The sequence below is a fragment of the Hypanus sabinus genome, chromosome 7 (genome assembly GCF_030144855.1).
Source record: "Hypanus sabinus isolate sHypSab1 chromosome 7, sHypSab1.hap1, whole genome shotgun sequence".
Lineage (NCBI taxonomy): Eukaryota > Metazoa > Chordata > Chondrichthyes > Myliobatiformes > Dasyatidae > Hypanus > Hypanus sabinus.
In genome coordinates, this window is record NC_082712.1 from 99,205,780 (window position 1) to 99,224,362 (window position 18,583).

General features: G+C 44.4%; 1 protein-coding gene across 1 annotated transcript in view; it reads left to right on the forward strand.

Annotated features, from left to right (window-relative positions):
* The first annotated feature begins 4,937 nt into the window (after nucleotides 1-4,937).
* LOC132397515 (polyunsaturated fatty acid lipoxygenase ALOX15B-like) overlaps nucleotides 4,938-18,583 on the forward strand; it is a 56,299-nt gene continuing 42,653 nt past the window's right edge. Inside the window, 2 exon segments of the mRNA XM_059976346.1 lie at nucleotides 4,938-5,826; nucleotides 7,868-8,069. Coding sequence (XP_059832329.1) covers nucleotides 5,680-5,826; nucleotides 7,868-8,069 — 349 coding nt within the window. The 5' untranslated portion in view covers nucleotides 4,938-5,679.

Genomic DNA, 18,583 nt, shown 5'->3' on the forward strand with positions numbered 1-18,583 from the left:
CTGCCATCACGAAGGAGGTACCGAGCCTCAGGACCTGCTCCACCAGGTTCAGGAGCATTTATTAGCTCTCAGCCAACAGGCTCTTGAACCAGAGGAAAAACTTGACAGAATTTCAATCATCACCAGACTGAACTGTTCCCATACCTATGGACTCACTTCCACTGACTCTTCATCTTGTTATGTGTGTTTATTTATTATTATTTTGTGGGGTTTTTTTTCTTTCTTTATGTATTGTTACGTCCATATCCCCCTCCTTTGTGAGAATCGCAAGATCACTGTTGGGTTGGGTCAAGGGGCCCAGGAAATGGGGAAAAAAGACGTGCAGGCTGGCTCGTTTCCCCGGCGATGTAAAGCTACAGGACATGGCCATTGTCTCTTGGAGACCAATTTGTGGATTGAGCTGCTATACTACGTGAACGCCCTCAGGCAAAGTGGGCTGGTTGAGGGAGAGGGTGCACACCCCCAACCTGATTGACATCTATGACCCTGCGAGTCAGGATAAAAGAGGGTCTGTAGGAACAGCCCCTCAGACGCACCAGAAGAAACGTTAAGCGACCACGTAACAGCAGGAAGGCATCTGAAGGAGGCCACGTGCGTTCGATTCCATGGCTGGAATTGGTGGCTGGAACCACAGAAAACAGCTTTTAGCTAACAACGGGGGAATCCGCTCCCCTGACCCAACGGATCGGCATCATAAAAGACCTGGGGCAAGTTTAAACCGCGTCACTTTTAAACCCAACAACACTGCAGCTTGAGCGAACTGATAGTGACTGTTATCTTTCCATCAGACAATACATTATCCCCTAGACAACGATAGAGCTATTTCTTATTGGTTATTATTATACCCGCGCTTAGATTTAGTATTGACGATGTATATTATCTGTATGTTTGCATTAATCTTATTTTTGTGCCCTTTATCAATAAATACTTTTAAAAATAGTACCATCAGACTTCAACGGACCTCTCTATCTTTGCTGGTAAGTGATCCAGTTACGGGATTTCGTAACAGTATCAACACAGCTTGTTGCCTTTGTTCATTGTTTTTGTATGTATGGAACCAGAGGAGATAGCAGAGGAACTTAATGAATACTTTGCTTCACTATTCACTACAGAAAAAGATCTTGGTGATTGTAGTGATAACTTACAGTGGACTGAAAAGCTTGAGCATATAGACATTATGAAAGAGGATGTGATGGAGATTTTGGAAAACATCAAGTTGGATAAGTCATTGTGACCAGATGAGATAGACTGCAGGCTACTGTGGGACAGAGAAAGGGAAGCGGAAATTCGGTCCACCTGCTCCCTGACCTTCCGTACATTCGTGGACAGCGTACGAAGGTTTTCTGTGACCTCCCTAAGTAGTTGGTCCTGTGCTTCCAGTGGGGAGCCCTGACTGGCAAGGGCCAGTTGTATGGATTCCATATCCACTGGGTTCATTATGGCCAGTTTGCTCTATTACACGAGCGTGGCGGTGGGCGAACCCAAGTGCAGAACATAGGCACGGAGTCAGAGTCGGGAGGCGTTACTGACGTAATGAGCGTGGAATCAGTATCCAGGAGCGATGCTAGACTTAGAACTAGTCCTAAGAACCATGAAACGAGTTTACTCACACCGGAGTTGACCAACAAACTGGCAGCTCCCTGTTGTGATCACAGGGTCTTTATCCGGCATTTTCTGGTGGAAAGCAGGTGTGTGTAGTTAGTGGAACCTGGGAAAGATTGGAAACTAAAGGAGGGGATTGAGGCCCAACTCCTGAATAAGTAGCAAAGTGGGGGGTTGCCAGAAGGGACCATGACAGTACCCTCCCTCAATGGGAACATTCAGGCAACCCTCCTGGCCTGTCTGGATGGTCCCGATGAATAATAAATAAACTGAAATATGAACTGCAGAGTCTTTGAAAGTGAGTCCATAGGTTGTGTCCAATGCTCAATTCAGTGTTGATGTCAGTGACATTACTGATACTGGTTCGGGAGCCTGATGCTTGTCACATATAACTGTTCCTGAAACTGGCTGTGTGGGACCTAAGGCTCTTTACCTTCTAGTCAAGTGGGGTTGAGCAGAATACCCTGGCCTCCATATTCCTTGTGCGTGCTTTCAGAGGGAGGGAGAGTTCTTAAAACAGGGGTAGACATTCCTTGTATTCAGAGTGAGCCCTGACCCAAACCCTCACTCGCCGTCTTTGACTGGCTGTGTCCGGTGGGAAAGCCCGTCAGCTGGAGGCTGAATTGGCCAGGAATCTGTTAGCCAATTTCAGTTGAATCTGTTAGCGTCAACTGAAACGTTTTTAGTTATTTTAAACCAGACTTTATTCAGATGATGAATTATTTACGAGAATTATTTTCATTCTGACATTCACAGTCAATGTTTTCGGTACTGTTGTATTAGTTTTCGTAAAAACAACCGGATTATTGCCCCTCCTTGGTCTCCTGGGGTGGTTCACGACTATAATAATCGAGGGGCTTACTCACCCAACCCGGCCACTCCTTCTGCAGTTGCGGAAGAACATGTATCGTGGTGTTTTCCCACCGAGTCCTTGCAGTGGCGACACGACTTTCTCCGGCCTGGAATGTGCCAGTTGGCAGCATTTCCTGACGGATGTCTCGAAGTGCTGACAGACCAGGGTGGCTCCACCCCCTATTTTATCCGATATAAAGAAGCAGAGACATCTCCACACACCGTCTTCTTCACCTCAGTGTCGAGATGTCTGTTAGTTACCACGTTACCGTATATACTGGGGACTTGCCCCTCGCAGGCACAATGGATGAAATTTCCCTATCTTTAGTGGGGTCGCTTCGGAGCTCGGAAACATTTAGTACGCGGTGCCTGTCTGTGTTTAAAAGACCGGGCGTGACAGGCCAATGTGCAAATACAAAATAAGTAATAACAACAAAGAAATAAACAATAAATATCGAGAAGACGAGATGAAGAGTCCTTCAGAGTGAGTTCGAAGGCCGTGGGTACAGTTCAGTGATGGGGCGAGTGAGGTTATCCTGTCTAGTTGTTGAGGGGCTGATGACTGGGATAATAACTCTTCCTGAACATGGTGGTGTGTGTCCTGAGGCTCCTGCACCTTCTCACTGATGGCAGCAGTGAGAAGAGAGTCTGACCTGGATGGTGGTGTCACTGATGATGAATGCTGCTTTCCTGTGATAGCTGTCTGTACAGAAATGTTCATTAGTGGGGAGGGCGTTACCCATGATGGAGATCATCAGTCTCATTCGTTCATCTCAACCCCGGTAGTTCTAGGGTATCCATAGCTAACCCAATCCATAGCCTTAGATACAACGGTCACGCTGTCATCCGGCTTCCACCCCCACACGAACGGGCAGACGGAACGGGTCAACCAAGACCTGGAGGCGACGCTACGTTGCGTAACGGCAAACAACCCGTCGACCTGGAGCGACCACCTCCCGTGGGCTGAGTACCCCACAACCCGTCGACCTGGAGCGACCACCTCCCGTGGGCTGAGTACCCCACAACCCGTCGACCTGGAGCGACCACCTCCCGTGGGCTGAGTACCCCACAGCCCGTCGACCTGGAGCGACCACCTCCCGCGGGCTGAGTACCCCACAGCCCGTCGACCTGGAGCGACCATCTCCCGTGGGCTGAGTACCCCACAACCCGTCGACCTGGAGCGACCACCTCCCGTGGGCTGAGTACCCCACAACCCGTCGACCTGGAGCGACCATCTCCCGTGGGCTGAGTACCCCACAACCCGTCGACCTGGAGCGACCACCTCCCGTGGGCTGAGTACCCCACAACCCGTCGACCTGGAGCGACCACCTCCCGTGGGCTGAGTACCCCACAACCCGTCGACCTGGAGCGACCACCTCCCGTGGGCTGAGTACGCCCACAACCCGTCGCCCTGGAGCGACCACCTCCCGTGGGCTGAGTACCCCACAGCCCGTCGACATGGAGCGGCCACCTCCCGTGGGCTGAGTACGCCCACATCCCGTCGACAGGAGCGACCACCTCCCGCGGGCTGAGTACCCCACAACCCGTCGACCTGGAACGGCCACCTCCCGTGGGCTGAGTACCCCACAGCCCGTCCACCTGGAGCGACCATCTCCCGTGGGCTGAGTACCCCACAACTCTACGGTGAGCTCTGCCATTGGAAGGTTTCCATTCGGTTGTTCCCTGGGGTACCAACCCCCGCTGTTACCCGAGCAAGAAGACGAGATTGCGGTACCGTCGGTTCAGGACCATATCGATCGGTGCCTTAAGGTTTGGGAGGCGACACGCACGGCAAATCGCAATAAGAAGACGGTCGACCGACACCGGACTCCGGCGCCTGAGTACCAACCGGGGCAGACGGTGTGGTTTTCATCGCAAGGACATCCCGCTCAAGGACGAGCATAGGAAACTCGCCCCACGCTTCCTGGGACCTTTCAAGGTCGAAAGTGTTATCAACCCCGCAGCGGTCTGCCTAAAACTGCCCAGAGCTGTGCGCATCCACCCGAATTTTCCCCCACCTGCCCGTATCATCGACAACAACCCAGCATACACCATCCGACAATTACTGGATGTGCGCCGTAGGGGCAGGGGTTTCCAAGACCTGGTAGACTGGGAAGGGTATGGTCCAAAAGAGCTTTCCTAGGTCCCCCGCTCCTAAATCCCGGACCCTTCCCTCATCCAGGACTTTCACCAGGACCATCCAGACAGGCATAGAGGATCGCCTGGAGGCTGCAGCTGAGGGAGGAGTACTGTCACGGTTCCTTCTGACAATCCCCACCTTGCTACTTACCTCAGGAATTGGGTCTCAATCCCCTCGTTTAAGTTCCAATCATTCCCAGGTTCCACTAACTACACACACCTGCTTTCCATCAGAAAATGCAAGAGAAAGACCCTGTGATCAAAAGGAACTGCCAGTTCGTTTTGTCGACTCTGGAGTGAGTAATCTCTTTTCATGGTTCTTAGGACTGTCAGTTCTAAGTCTCGCATCGCTCCTGGATTCTCTGCATACGCAGGGCTCCGGGTAAAGACTCTCCTGGATACCGATTCCAAGCTCGCTGCGTCAATAACGCCTCCTGACTCTGCCTCCGCGCCCGTGTTCTGCACTTGGGTTCGCCCACCGCCACGCTCGTGCAACATATTCCTTGTGTGTGCTTTCAGAGGGAGGGAGAGCTCTTAAAACAGGGGTAGACATTCCTTGTATTCAGAGTGAGCCCTGACCCAAACCCTCACTCGCCGTCTTTGACTGGCTGTGTCCGGCGGGAAAGCCCGTCAGCTGGAGGCTGAATTGGCCAGGAATCTGTTAGCCCCTGTTCTTGCCTCAACTTGAAACATTTTTTGTTATTTTAAAACAGATTTTATTCATGATGGTAAATTATTTACGAGAATTATTTTCATTCTCAAATTCTCAGTCAAGGTTTTCGGTACTGTTGTATTAGTTTTCGTAAAAACAACCGGGTTATTGCCCCTCCTTGGTCTCCTGGGGTGGTTCACGACTATAATAATCGAGGGGCTTACTCACCCAACCCGGCCACTCCTTCTGCAGTTGCGGAAGAACATGTATCGTGGTGTTTTCCCACCGAGTCCTTGCAGTGGCGACACGACTTTCTCCGGCCTGGAATGTGCCAGTTGGCAGCATTTCCTGACGGATGTCTCCACCCTCTATTTTATCCGATATAAAGAAGCAGAGACATCTCCACACACCGTCTTCTTCACCTCAGTGTCGAGATGTCTGTTAGTTACCACGTTACCGTATATACTGGGGACTTGCCCCTCGCAGGCACAACGGATGAAATTTCCCTATCTTTAGTGGGGTCGCTTCGGAGCTCGGAAACATTTCGTTTCTCGAGCCTGACTCTGTTTAAAAGAGGGGGCGTGAGTATCTCCTTTCTTTCAAATATTTTCTTTGATTGATAATGAAAGAACTGCCGAGGTCGGAGAGCTGGGGTGGAGTCGCAGACCTCGCTCTATGTGGTACAGAGCACAGCTCACGTACGCAGCTGCTCCGGTTGGGTCTGTGCTCAGTGTTCCCGGTGCCGGACACAGTCGGATTGGTATCTTTCCCTCCAGAGATTCCTGGCCGATTTTGCCTCCTAGTGACGGGCTTTCCCACCGGACACAGCCCCTCGAAGACCGCGAGGGAGGGTTTGGGTCAGGACTCAGCGTATGGCGTTCAGTGGTTAGCGGATGGTGAGGGTGAGGGTTTGTGGTCACCGTCCAGTGAGTTCAGTGCTCAGCGTAGCTGAGGCTCGGGGTCAGTGTACAATCCCAGACCACTACAGCACATAAACAGACTTAGCAGCCCGACTAGTCTGTGCCTAGTACCCAAGCCGCAGCTACTGCAGCCTCCCTCAGGGTCACGTACTTATCGAAACTTTACTTAAATGTTGCAAACGAACCCACATCCATCAATTCCACCGGCAGCTCGTTTCACATTCGCACCACCTTCTGAGTGAAGATGTTCCTCCTCATGTTCCCTTAAATAGTTCATCCTCTACCCTTAACCTGCGTCACTAACGTCTTATCCAACTTCAACATAGCGCCCCGACCCCTGTACTCAGTACTTTGATTAATAAAAGCCAACGTGCCCACAGCTCTTCCCATGACCCTATGTACCCGTGACACCGTTTTTAAGGAATTATAGATCAGTATTCCCAGTTCCCTCCGTCCTATCTCACTCCTCAGCGCCCTCCCATAGACTGGCTCGTTCTCCGAGAAGAGGAGACACGACAGTGTAACGGTTAGCATAACGCTTTAGTGCGACAGTGATCCGGATTCAACACTTGATGCTCTCTGTAAGTAGTTTATACGTCATCCCCATGACTGTGTGGGTTTCCTCCGGGTGCTCCGAATTCCTCCTCAATTCTAAAGACTTTCGGGTTCGGGTAAGTAAATCGTGGTTAAGCTGGGGTCTGTCCCCAGTTTAATCCTCGCTGACTTGACAGAGGTATTTTGCTATGTACGTGTGACAAATAAAGGTGATCTTTATCAAAGAGCGACACTGAACAATCAGGGCTCAGCTGACTTCGCAATGTGAAGGTCGGTATCGAGTGAGGGTGGAGAACGCAGAACACAGCACACTGCAGGCGTTTCGCACACACTGTTGTACCGATCTTTTAAAAGATACAGTCGATCAAGTGCATCCTGATGTTCGCATCTCTTCTGTAATTCACAAGAGGAGGATTTGTAAGCAGTCTGCAACGTGTCGTTGTGGATCACCAGCACCATCCTGGATAAAATTAACCAATCTCGTTAAAATTTTACTCCCTGCTATTAGTCATTTCCACTCAGTGGACGTGTCTCTGGTTGTCCAAATGATCAATGCCATTTAGCATTTTGCATACAGTACCTCTATCAAGTAACCTCTCACCCTCTTTCGCTCCAAAGAGAAAAGCCCACGCTCGCTGAACTTATTCTCACACGTCATTCTCCCCAATCCAGGCAGCGTCCTGTCAAATCCGCACTGAACCCTTTCGAAAGCTTCCACATACTTATTTCATGAGGCGACCAGAACAATATTCCAGTAGGTATAGTCTAACCAGGGTTCTATAGTCTTGCAACATCACCTTCCGGTTCTTGTACTCAGCCAACCTCTTAACAAAGCTGTCAACTTGTGTGAGTAATGAAGATCAGGGGTCAGTGTATGATGAGAGTTCTGGGGTGAGCACAGTCTGAGGTTGAGTTTTGAGTTCAGTGTATGGTGAGGGTTCAGCGGTAAGTGTACAGTGACGGTTCAGGGACAGCAAGCTTTGAGGGCTCGAATAGGGGGTCACTGTACAGCGAGGTAGAGAGTCAGGGAATAGTGTACAGTGAGGGGACAAATCTCAGTGTACGGTTGGGTGAGGGGGCATTGCAAGAGTGACATATGTGTCCAGAGGTCTCAGTCTGGCCGCTGTGTTTGATGTTTCCTGTGCAGAGTAAAAGCCTGGAGGTGAAAACACAGTCCGACCTCGGCGACATTCTGCTGGTGAAGCTGTTCAAAGAGAAACGCTTTCCGCTTTGCGAGGACAGCTGGTATTGTAGTCACATCACGGTGCAAACTCTAACCAACATCTCCTCTTTCCCATGCTACATCTGGCTGAGTGGTGTTGACTCCCTGGATGTCTTGGAAGGAACTGGTATGATTATATCATTAAACTTTAAAGGATGTAAATGTAAATGTTTCAAAGTTTGTTCTTTGTTTCTTACTGATTCAGCAACAGCAAGTATGCGCAAACAAATGAGGCGCTGTACGCTGTTGAACGTTATAAGTAATGACCTTCAAGAAAAAGTTACTGGAACACTACCAACTCTAATCGGTTTATACGAAGAGTAGAATAGAGAAAGAAAATGTTAATAAAGTAATAAAATAGACAAAATAAAAATTATGAATCAATCACTAAGCCATGCCACACAATATACAGCCAGAGAACCGAAAGTGTCCCAAAAATCTTTCTCCCTCACTCTTGCTCTCTCTCTATCTATCTCTTCCTCTCACCCCCTCTCTCTGTGTTCTTGTCTGTCTCTTGTCTTGTTCAGCTCTTTCCACCAGTCATGACCCTGCCTAGGATTCGCACTCGCATCTCCAGACCTTCAACACATTCCACGCTGACACCATCTTGTCTTCCAGTCTGTGTTACACATCTTAGCATATGCCAAAGACGAATTGGAATTTAACCCATTCCTTACAATGGTGTAATTTCCACTTGGTTATTGCGCATCACAGATTTCACAATCTGTTTTATTCAAATTACATGAACAGAACACTTACAAATAACCAAAAGGTGCAGAAAAACCAACCACGTCATTCAGTAACATGTACCGTCCTCCCAGCCAGACTGCAGTTTGGTTTTACTGTTGAAGGGCCGAGGAAAGAAGCTGCAGAAAGTTGTGAACTCAGTCAGTTCCATCAGAGGTACCAGCCTCTGTGTCATCCAGAATATTTTCAAGGAGCGGAGATTCAAGGACCTTTAAGCATCTTTAAGGACCCCATCACCCAGGACTTTTCCCCTTCTCATTGCTACCATCAGGAAGGAGGTCCGTGAGCATAAAGGCACACACTCAGTGGTCCAAGAACAGCTTCTTCTCCTCTGCCGTCAGACAATCAGGAGGGAGGAGAAGGTGAATGATACCTGTTATTTGTTAAGTAGGGTACCGTGCACAATTCTGATTTGATGGAGACAGAAGTGAGAGCACGGAGGAACATCTGGAGAAACTTCTGAAATGCCCGCTTCGCTGCCGCTGCTACTGTGCGGTCCGGAGAAGGCGTCCGAGACCTCGGCTTTGCTTGTTTCGGCGGCCGGGACGAGGTCGAAGGCGCTCGGGAGGCTGTATCGGAGGGGCTGGTCGGAGGCTCGAAGTTTTCAGACAGACTCAGAGTCTGCTGTGGTCGGGTGCTTCCAAGCCATCAGTTGTCGGTGCCTGGAAGCTTATGGCAGGGAGAGTTTCTCCCTTTTTGCTGCCTGATATCGGGGACTATCGGAGTCGATCGGGACTTCAGACATTTTTTTTTTACCGTAACCATTGCTGCTTTTTATCAAATTACGGTATTGCTTTGCACTGCTGTAACTAAATGTTATAATTATGTGGTTTTGTCAGTGTTAGTCTTTGTCCTGTTTTTTTGTGATATCACTCTGGAGGAACATTGTATCATTTCTTAACGCATGCATGCATTTCTAAATGACGAGGTCAGCTGGAGACGCTCATGGAGTGAGTACTGTTTTGGATTCGCTCCATAACCTTTACTATTTTTAATCTTTGATCACCCTTATTCAGCCTATTTTTACCTATACCGAAAGTTTCTTTGTTAATTTATTTTTGGATTTACTGCCAAGAGTTTGTTGTGAACTTTTGAAGATATGCAAACAGAAATGTCTCTCAGGTCTAAGGGACGGGATCCCGGACGCAATCCGAACGGTAATGGAAAAAAGCAGGCTCCGACACAACAATCACAATTAACTTTCGAATTGTTTATGGAGGCTTTGGATAAAAAATTTGCTGAACTACAACAATTTTTTAAAGAAGATATAAAGGCTTTTCAAGAGTACATGGTTAAGACGGATTTAGTAATTAAACAGCAACAAGATCTTATTGCGTCTCTGCAAGAAGATGCTCGGAAGCGAGATTTGACTATTGGAAAACTGCAACAGGATTTAATTTCGACCATTAAGCTGATGGAAGCCCTTAAAGCCAAGAGTGACGATTTTGAGAATCGGTCCAGAAGACAGAACGTACGTATACTTGGTCTTCCAGACGGCATAGAAAAAGATGACCCTTCGAAATATTTTGCTCAACTTTTCAAAGAAGCGTTTCCGACGATTTTCCCGAATAACCCCCCTTTATTGGATCGGGCACATAGAATTCGGCGTCGATCACCGAGTGTTACACACAAACCTTCGGTGGTAATTGTCCGGTTCCATTATGTACATGACAAAGAACAACTTATAAGAGCTGCTCGTCGAGCAGGAATGATTAAATTCAAAGAATTTTGCTTCCGTCTGATCGAAGACTTTAGTCCTGACCTTTTAAAAAGAAGGCTTCTTTTTAAACCGTTGATGGCTGAATGTTAAGAGTAAAATTTGAAACCTGCGCTTCTATACCCTGCGAAGCTCCGAATTTCTCCATCGAATGCTCCACGACAGGTTTTCACTTCAACTTCAGAACCGAGAAAATATCTGGAGGAGAACTTCCCTACTGCTACAGACATCAGTCTTTAATAAATGAACGATTCTGATCGTGTAAGATGGTTCTCGATCTCTTAAACCAGAATTAAAATCTGGTTATTGGTGTAGGTTCATCCTATACTTTATACTTAAGTTAAAGTGTGTTTGCGTCATATTAATTGTTTTGCCTTATACACTTTAATCATTTAACTACATACTTGTCTATTAACTTTGTTCCTTCGAAGGTATATTTTTAATTCTTTGAAGGTGAATTTTTCTTTGATTAAGATGGTGGTTTTTTGAAAAAGATTTTTGGTTTTGCTTAAGATGGCGTTATGTTTATATTTTTCGCGTTTCTTCCTTACAATGCATCGCTTATCTTAGCTTAAATATTTTTTGTTTTGTCTGGGCTAGAGCCCGATTTATAATTTTTTTTAGTGATTATATTTTTATTCTTTTTACAACTGACTATACTTAGAAATATGGTTTTTATTATAGCGATTTTAATTTTTAAAGTTGGGGTGATTCTTTTATATATATCCTTTTTATATGGAGTGTTCTTCAGCTTACATGGGGGTAGGATTAGTCTTACTTTTTCTCTTTTTAAGTCATATTTTGGCTTTTTCTCTTTTTCTCGGGGGGTGGGGGGATGGTCTGTTTTCTAATTCTATTTTCTTTGTACCAGTTTGTGTTAGTTTTTTTAGTTGGGCTGTTTTGAACTTCAAATATGTCTGTGTTGTCGTCACTTCCGGGTCTTCTCACTACTTTTGTTCCTCTTCCGGGTGCATGAGTTTATAAGTTGGTTAACCCTTTCTATACCAAAGGGTTGATTATAGAATTAAGGCTCAGACCATTAATTTTGTGTCTTGGAATACTAATGGTTTAAATCATCCAATTAAACGAAAGAAGATTTTCAAAGTATTCCAAAGACTTAATGCTCATATCATTTTTGTACAAGAAACTCATGTGAGGAAGGAGGACAAATTTCGTTTTTTTAGATTTTAGCGGGGTCAACAGTATCACGCAAATTCGAATGCTAAAGTAAAACCTTATTGAATTTTTTGAAGAAGTTACGAGGAATGTTGACGAGGGTAAGGCAGTGGATGTAGTCTATATGGACTTCAGCAAAGCCTTTGACAAAGTTCCACATGGAAGGTTAGTTAAGAAGGTTCAGTCGTTAGGTATTAATGCTGGAGTAATAAAATGGATTCAACAGTGGCTAGATGGGAGATGCCAGAGAGTAGTGGTGGATAATTGTTTATCGGGATGGAGGCCGGTGACTAGCGGGGTGCCTCAGGGATCTGTTTTGGGCCCAATGTTGTTTGTAATATACATAAATGATCTGGATGATGGGGTGGTAAATTGGATTAGTAAGTATGCCGATGATACTAAGGTAGGAGGTGTTGTGGATAATGAGGTGGATTTTCAAAGCTTGCAGGGAGATTTATGCCGGTTAGAAGAATGGGCTGAACGTTGGCAGATGGAGTTTAATGCTGAGAAGTGTGAGGTTCTACATTTTGGCAGGAATAATCCAAATAGAACATACAGAGTAAATGGTAGGGCATTGAGGAATGCAGAGGAACAGAGAGATCTAGGAATAACTGTGCATAGTTCCCTGAAAGTGGAGTCTCATGTAGATAGGGTGGTGAAGAGGGCTTTTGGAACGCTGGCCTTTATAAATCAAAGCATTGAGTACAGAAGTTGGGATGTAATGCTAAAGTTGTACAAGGCATTGGTAAGGCCAAATTTGGAATATTGTGTGCAGTTCTGGTCACCGAATTATAGGAAAGATATCAATAAATTAGAGAGAGTGCAGAGACGATTTACTAGGATGTTACCTGGGTTTCAGCAATTAAGTTACAGAGAAAGGTTGAACAAGTTAGGTCTCTATTCATTGGAGTGTAGAAGGTTGAGGGGGGATTTGATCGAGGTATTTAAAATTTTGAGAGGGATAGATAGAGTTGACGTGAATAGGCTGTTTCCATTGAGAGTAGGGGAGATTCAAACTAGAGGACATGATTTGAGAGTTAGGGGGCAGAAGTTTAAGGGAAACACGAGGGGGTATTTCTTTACTCAAAGAGTGATAGCTGTGTGGAATGAGCTTCCTGTAGAAGTAGTAGAGGCCAGTTCAGTTGTGTCATTTAAGGTAAAATTGGATAGGTATATGGACAGGAAAGGAGTGGAGGGTTATGGGCTGAGTGCGGGTAGGTGGGACTAGGTGAGATTAAGGGTTCGGCACGGACTAGGAGGGCCAAGATGGCCTGCTTCCGTGCTGTGATTGTTATATGGTTATGGTTATATAAAATGAGTTTCAATTTTTATTGACTCCTCTATTTCATTTGTTCAACATGATATTTTTTCGGATCCGAATGGGAGATTTTTGTTAATTACGGGTTTACTTTGTAATAAAAAGGTTGCTTTGGTTAATGTTTATGCTCCAAATGTGGATTGTCCTGACTTTTTTAAGTCTTTATTTACTTCTTTACCCAATCTAAACGAATATAAGTTAATAATGGGTGGTGACTTTAATTGTTGTTTAAATCCTCTGATGGATAAATCTTTATCTATTCAGACTTTACCTAATAAGTCGGCCACTTGTATTAATTCTTTTTTGACTGACAATGGAGTTTTTGATATTTGGAGATTCCTGTATCCTAATGACAAAGAGTTTTCTTTTTTCTCACATGTTTATCACTCTTATTCAAGAATTGATTTATTCCATTGGTAATTGGTTGTAACTATGCTATTATAGCTATCTCTGATCATGCTCCATTATTACTTTCTATGAAATTTACGGATACAGCTTCTAATGCTAGACAATGGCAATTTGACTCTACCTTGTTGCAAGACTCTGACTTTATAAAATTTATGGAGGAGCAGATCGACTTCTTCTTTTCAACTAATTCTACAGATGATATTTCCTGCGGAACACTTTGGGACACTTTTAAAGCTTATATACGTGGACAGATTATTTCTTATTCTGTTGGTTTGAGGAAACGTATCAAGATGGAAACTCTTTTATTGGTTGATAAAATTAAAGAGATTGATAAGAAATATTCGATTGCTCCTAGTAAGGAGCTTTACAAACAAAGGGTTGAACTTCAAATGGAACATAGTTTATTACTTACATCCTCGATTGAAAATCAATTAATGAAAACTAAATCTGATTTTTATATACATAGTGATAAATCTGGTAAACTGTTAGCTAGTCAATTGAAGAATGCTTTGGTTAAACGTCAAATCACTAAGATTGGTCAACAGAATGGGAATCTGACAGTTAATCATGATGAGATAAATAAGGCATTTCAAGATTTCTATACCTCCCTGTATCAATCTGAATTTCCTCAAGATTATAATACCATGTCTGATTTTCTTGGGAAATTAAATTTTCCAAGATTATCATCTGATGATCTTTTGATATTGGATACTCCTATTACAGATGTAGAAATTAAGGGGGCTATTTCCTCAATGAATTCTGGGAAAGCACCGGGTCCAGATGGTTATACAGTTGAATTTTTAAAAATTTTTTCCGCTACTCTTTCCCCTTGGTTAGGTAAGGTTTTTGAGGAAGCCATTAGATTGGGGAATTTGCCACAATCTTTTTATAGAGCTTCCATTTCTCTAATATTGAAGAAAGATAAAGACCCTACTAACTGTGCTTCTTATAGACCTATATCTTTATTGAATGTAGACTCCAAGATTTTTTCCAAGTTACTGGCATCTAGATTGGAGAAGGTATTACCCAAAATTATTTCAGATGATCAGACTGGCTTTATTAAAAATCGTTATTCTTTTTTTAACATTAGGAGATTGTTGAATATTGTTTATACTCCCTCACATGACACTTCAGAATGTGTGATTTCATTAGATGCGGAGAAAGCATTTGATAGAGTTGAATGGCCTTACTCATTTAATGTGTTGAAGTTTAATTTTAGTCCGATATTTATATCATGGATTAAATTGATTTATCATACTCCAGTAGCCTCAGTGTTTACCAATAATCAAAGATCTCCCTTTTTTCGCCTATTTCGGGGCACTAGACAGGGATGTCCTCTTAGACCATTACTATTTAACATTGCCTTAGAACCTTTGGCAATTGCCATCAGACAATCACAGGATATTTTGGGTATTAATCGTGGGACAGATATTCATAAGTTATCTTTGTATGCAGATGATTTATTACTATTCATTTCTAACCCGGAAAAATCCATTCCAGCAGTTTTATCATTATTGGCTCAATTTAGTGAGTTTTCTGGGTATAAGTTAAATCTTAATAAAAGTGAATTGTTTCCATTGAATAAACGGGTCCCAATTTATGGAAATTTACCTTTTAAATTAGTTAATGACTCTTTTACTTATTTAGGGATCAAAATCACAAAAAACCATAAAGATTTATTGAGATTTAATTTTTTACCCTTAATTGATCAGATTAAAGGTTTGTTTACTAAGTGGTCACCTTTGTCTCTATCCCTAATAGGTAGGATTAATGCTATTAAGATGGTTATTTTACCTAAGTTTTTATATATTTTTCAAGCGATACCAATTTTTATCCTGAAATCTTTTTTTACTAATGTTGACTCTAAAATTTCTTCATATATATGGCAGTATAAAAATCCCAGGTTAGGTAAAACATATTTACAGAAGACAAAAAAGGAAGGCGGGTTAGCATTACCTAATTTCAGATTTTACTATTGGGCAGTTAATATTAGATATTTGTTATGTTGGTTGAAAGATGGGGGTGGATCTTTTGGCCCTTGTTGGGTGAGTTTAGAAACTAAATCGGTATCAGCTTATGCTCTGGGTTCTATTTTAGGGACTTCTCTCCCTTTTGCTCTTTCTAAATTGCCGAAACGAATTGACAACCCGATAGTTAAACATACTTTGCGTATATGGTTTCAATTTCGGAGATTTTTTGGGTTGACTCAATTCGTTTTAAATAGTCCTATTGTATCTAATTGTTTTTTTCACCCTTCCATTATAGATCAAGCTTGGAAAACTAAGGGATTACTAAGATATTCTGATTTATTTTTAGACAATTGTTTCATGTCTTTTGAGCAATGATCCAACAAATATAACTTGCCTAGATTTCATTTTTTTTAGATATTTACAGATTAGACATTTTTTAAGTTCTGTACTCTCTACGTTTCCAAATTTTGTGCCTTCAGATACTTTGGAGAGTTTATTTGAATTAGACCCTTTTCAAAAAGGGCTTATTTCAAAACTTTATAATATAATTATGAAGATACGTTCAGAGCCTCTTTATAAGACTAAAAAGGATTGGGAAAGAGAGCTTAGTTTAGTATTTCTAGTGAGAATTGGGATAGAATTCTTCAATTAGTTAATACATCATTGTTATGTGCCAAACATTCATTAATACAATTTAAGGTCGTACATAGGGCCCATATGTCCAAGGATAAATTAGCTCATTTTTATTCTCATATTAGTCCTATTTGTGATAGATGTCATTCTGAAATTGCGTCTTTAACTCATATGTTTTGGTCATGTTCATTTTTGGAGAAATATTGGAAAGATATTTTTGATATTATTTCTGCGGATCTGAATATCGATTTACAACCTCATCCTATTACCGCAATTTTTGGTTTACCAATGTTAGACTCACTGCATTTATCTTCTTCAGCCCGTCGAATGATTGCATTTCTAACTCTGATGGCTAGAAGATCTATATTGTTGAATTGGAAAGAAATTGATCCTCCCACTGTATTTAATTGGTTCTCTCAAACTATGTTATGTTTAAATTTAGAAAAAATTAGAAGTGGGAATTTTGAGACTTCTATTAAATTTGAAAAGTTATGGAGACCATTTATTCAACATTTTCATATGATGTAATATGACCCTGTGCCAAGTTCATTTGATTTCCCAGCTTTTAGCTTATGTATGTTGAGAGGACCGGAAGTGACGGCATTGATGAATACTTATTTTTGTGAGATATTATAAACAGCCCCCTTTTTTTTCTTCTCTCTTTTTTTTGCGTCTTTTTTCTTCTATATTAGCTATTAGTTATAGTTAGTAGATGAGATTAGCTAGTTTTGCATTATATAAATTATTTTTGTTTTTTTTCTTTCTTTTTTCTGTTTTCTTTATATTATACATTATGAAAAATTTAGACTTACTATGTTCATACATATATTTTAGGGCTTATGTCTTGGTAAACTCATTTATATTGTAACTATTATGTATGTTTTTTTCATATGCAATGGAATTTGTCTGTTGGTAATTTCTTTAACAATATATCATTTGTATTCTGTCCATATTACTAATATTAATAAAAAGATTTAGAAAGAAAAGCATTTCTAAATGACAATAAATGAAGACTGAGAGTCCTCATAATCTAAATCTAAAACATGCGGAGCTCCACACCCTGGCACTGGTACTGGTCCGTGGCCCGGCAGTGATCCATGCCCCACCAGGATCTACAGCCCTTGGTGAGATTCCCACGCATGGGCTGGCAGTGACACATTGCCCTTGGTCAGCTTCAGACCCAAGCACTGGCGGTGTCTGGCAACCCTCAGTGAACTCCACGTAAATGCCTTGGCACTGACCCACAGCCCTCAGTGAGCACCACGATAATGCCCTGGCACTGACCCGCAGCCCTCAGTGAGCACCATGCTAATACCCTGGTGGTGACCCACAGCCCTTGGTGAGCACCACAATAATGCCCTGGCACTGACACGCAGCCCTCAGTGAGCACCATGCTAATCCCCTGGTGGTGACCCACAGCCCTTGGTGAGCACCACAATAATGCCCTGGCACTGACCAACAGCCCACAGTGAGCACCACGATAATGCCCTGGCACTGACCCACAGCCCTCAGTGAGCACCACAATAATGCCCTGGTGGTGACCCACAGCCCTCAGTGAGCACCACGATAAAGCCCTGGCACTGACCCGCAGCCCTCAGTGAGCACCACGATAATGCCCTGGCACTGACACACAGCCCTCAGTGAGCACCACGATAAAGCCCTAGCACTGACCCGCAGCCCTCAGTAAGCACCACGATAATGCCCTGGCACTGACCTGCAGCCCTCAGTAAGCACCACGATAATGCCCTGGCACTGACCCACAGCACTCCGTGAGCACCACAGTAATGCCCTGTTGGTGACCCGCAGCCTTCAGCGAGCATCACGATAATGCCATGGCGGTGACCAGCAGCCCTCAGTGAGCACCACTATAATCCCCTGGTGGTGACCCCCAGCCCTCAGTGAGCACCACGATAATGCCCTGGCACTGACCCGCAGCCCTCAGTGAGCACCACGATAATGCCCTGGCACTGACCCACAGCACTCAGTGATCACCACGATAATGCCCTGGCACTGACCCACAGCCCTCAGTGAGCACCACGATAATGCCCTGGCACTAACCCGCAGCCCTCAGTGAGCACCACGATAATGCCCTGGCACTGACCCACAGCACTCAGGGATCACCACGATAATGCCCTGGCACTGACCCGCAGCCCTCAGCGAGCACCACGATAATGCCCTGGCACTGACACACAGCACTTGGTGAGCACCACAATAATGCCCTGGCACTGACCCACAGCACTCAGGGATCACCACGATAATGCCCTGGCACTGACCCGCAGCCCTCAGTAAGCACCACAATAATGCCCTGGCACAGACCCGCAGCCCTCAGTAAGCACCACGATAATCCTCTGGCACTGACCCGCAGCCCTCAGTGATCACCACAATAAAGCCCTGGCACTGACCCGCAGCCCTCAGTAAGCACCACGAAAATGCCCTGGCACTGACCGGCAGCCCTCAGTGAGCACCACGATAATGCCCTATTGGTGATCCGCAGCCCTCAGCGAGCACCACGATAATCCCCTGGCACTGACCCGCAGCCCTCAGTGATCACCACGATAAAGCCCTGGCACTGACCCGCAGCCCTCAGTAAGCACCACGAAAATGCCCTGGCACTGACCGGCAGCCCTCATGAGCACCACGATAATGCCCTATTGGTGATCCGCAGCCCTCAG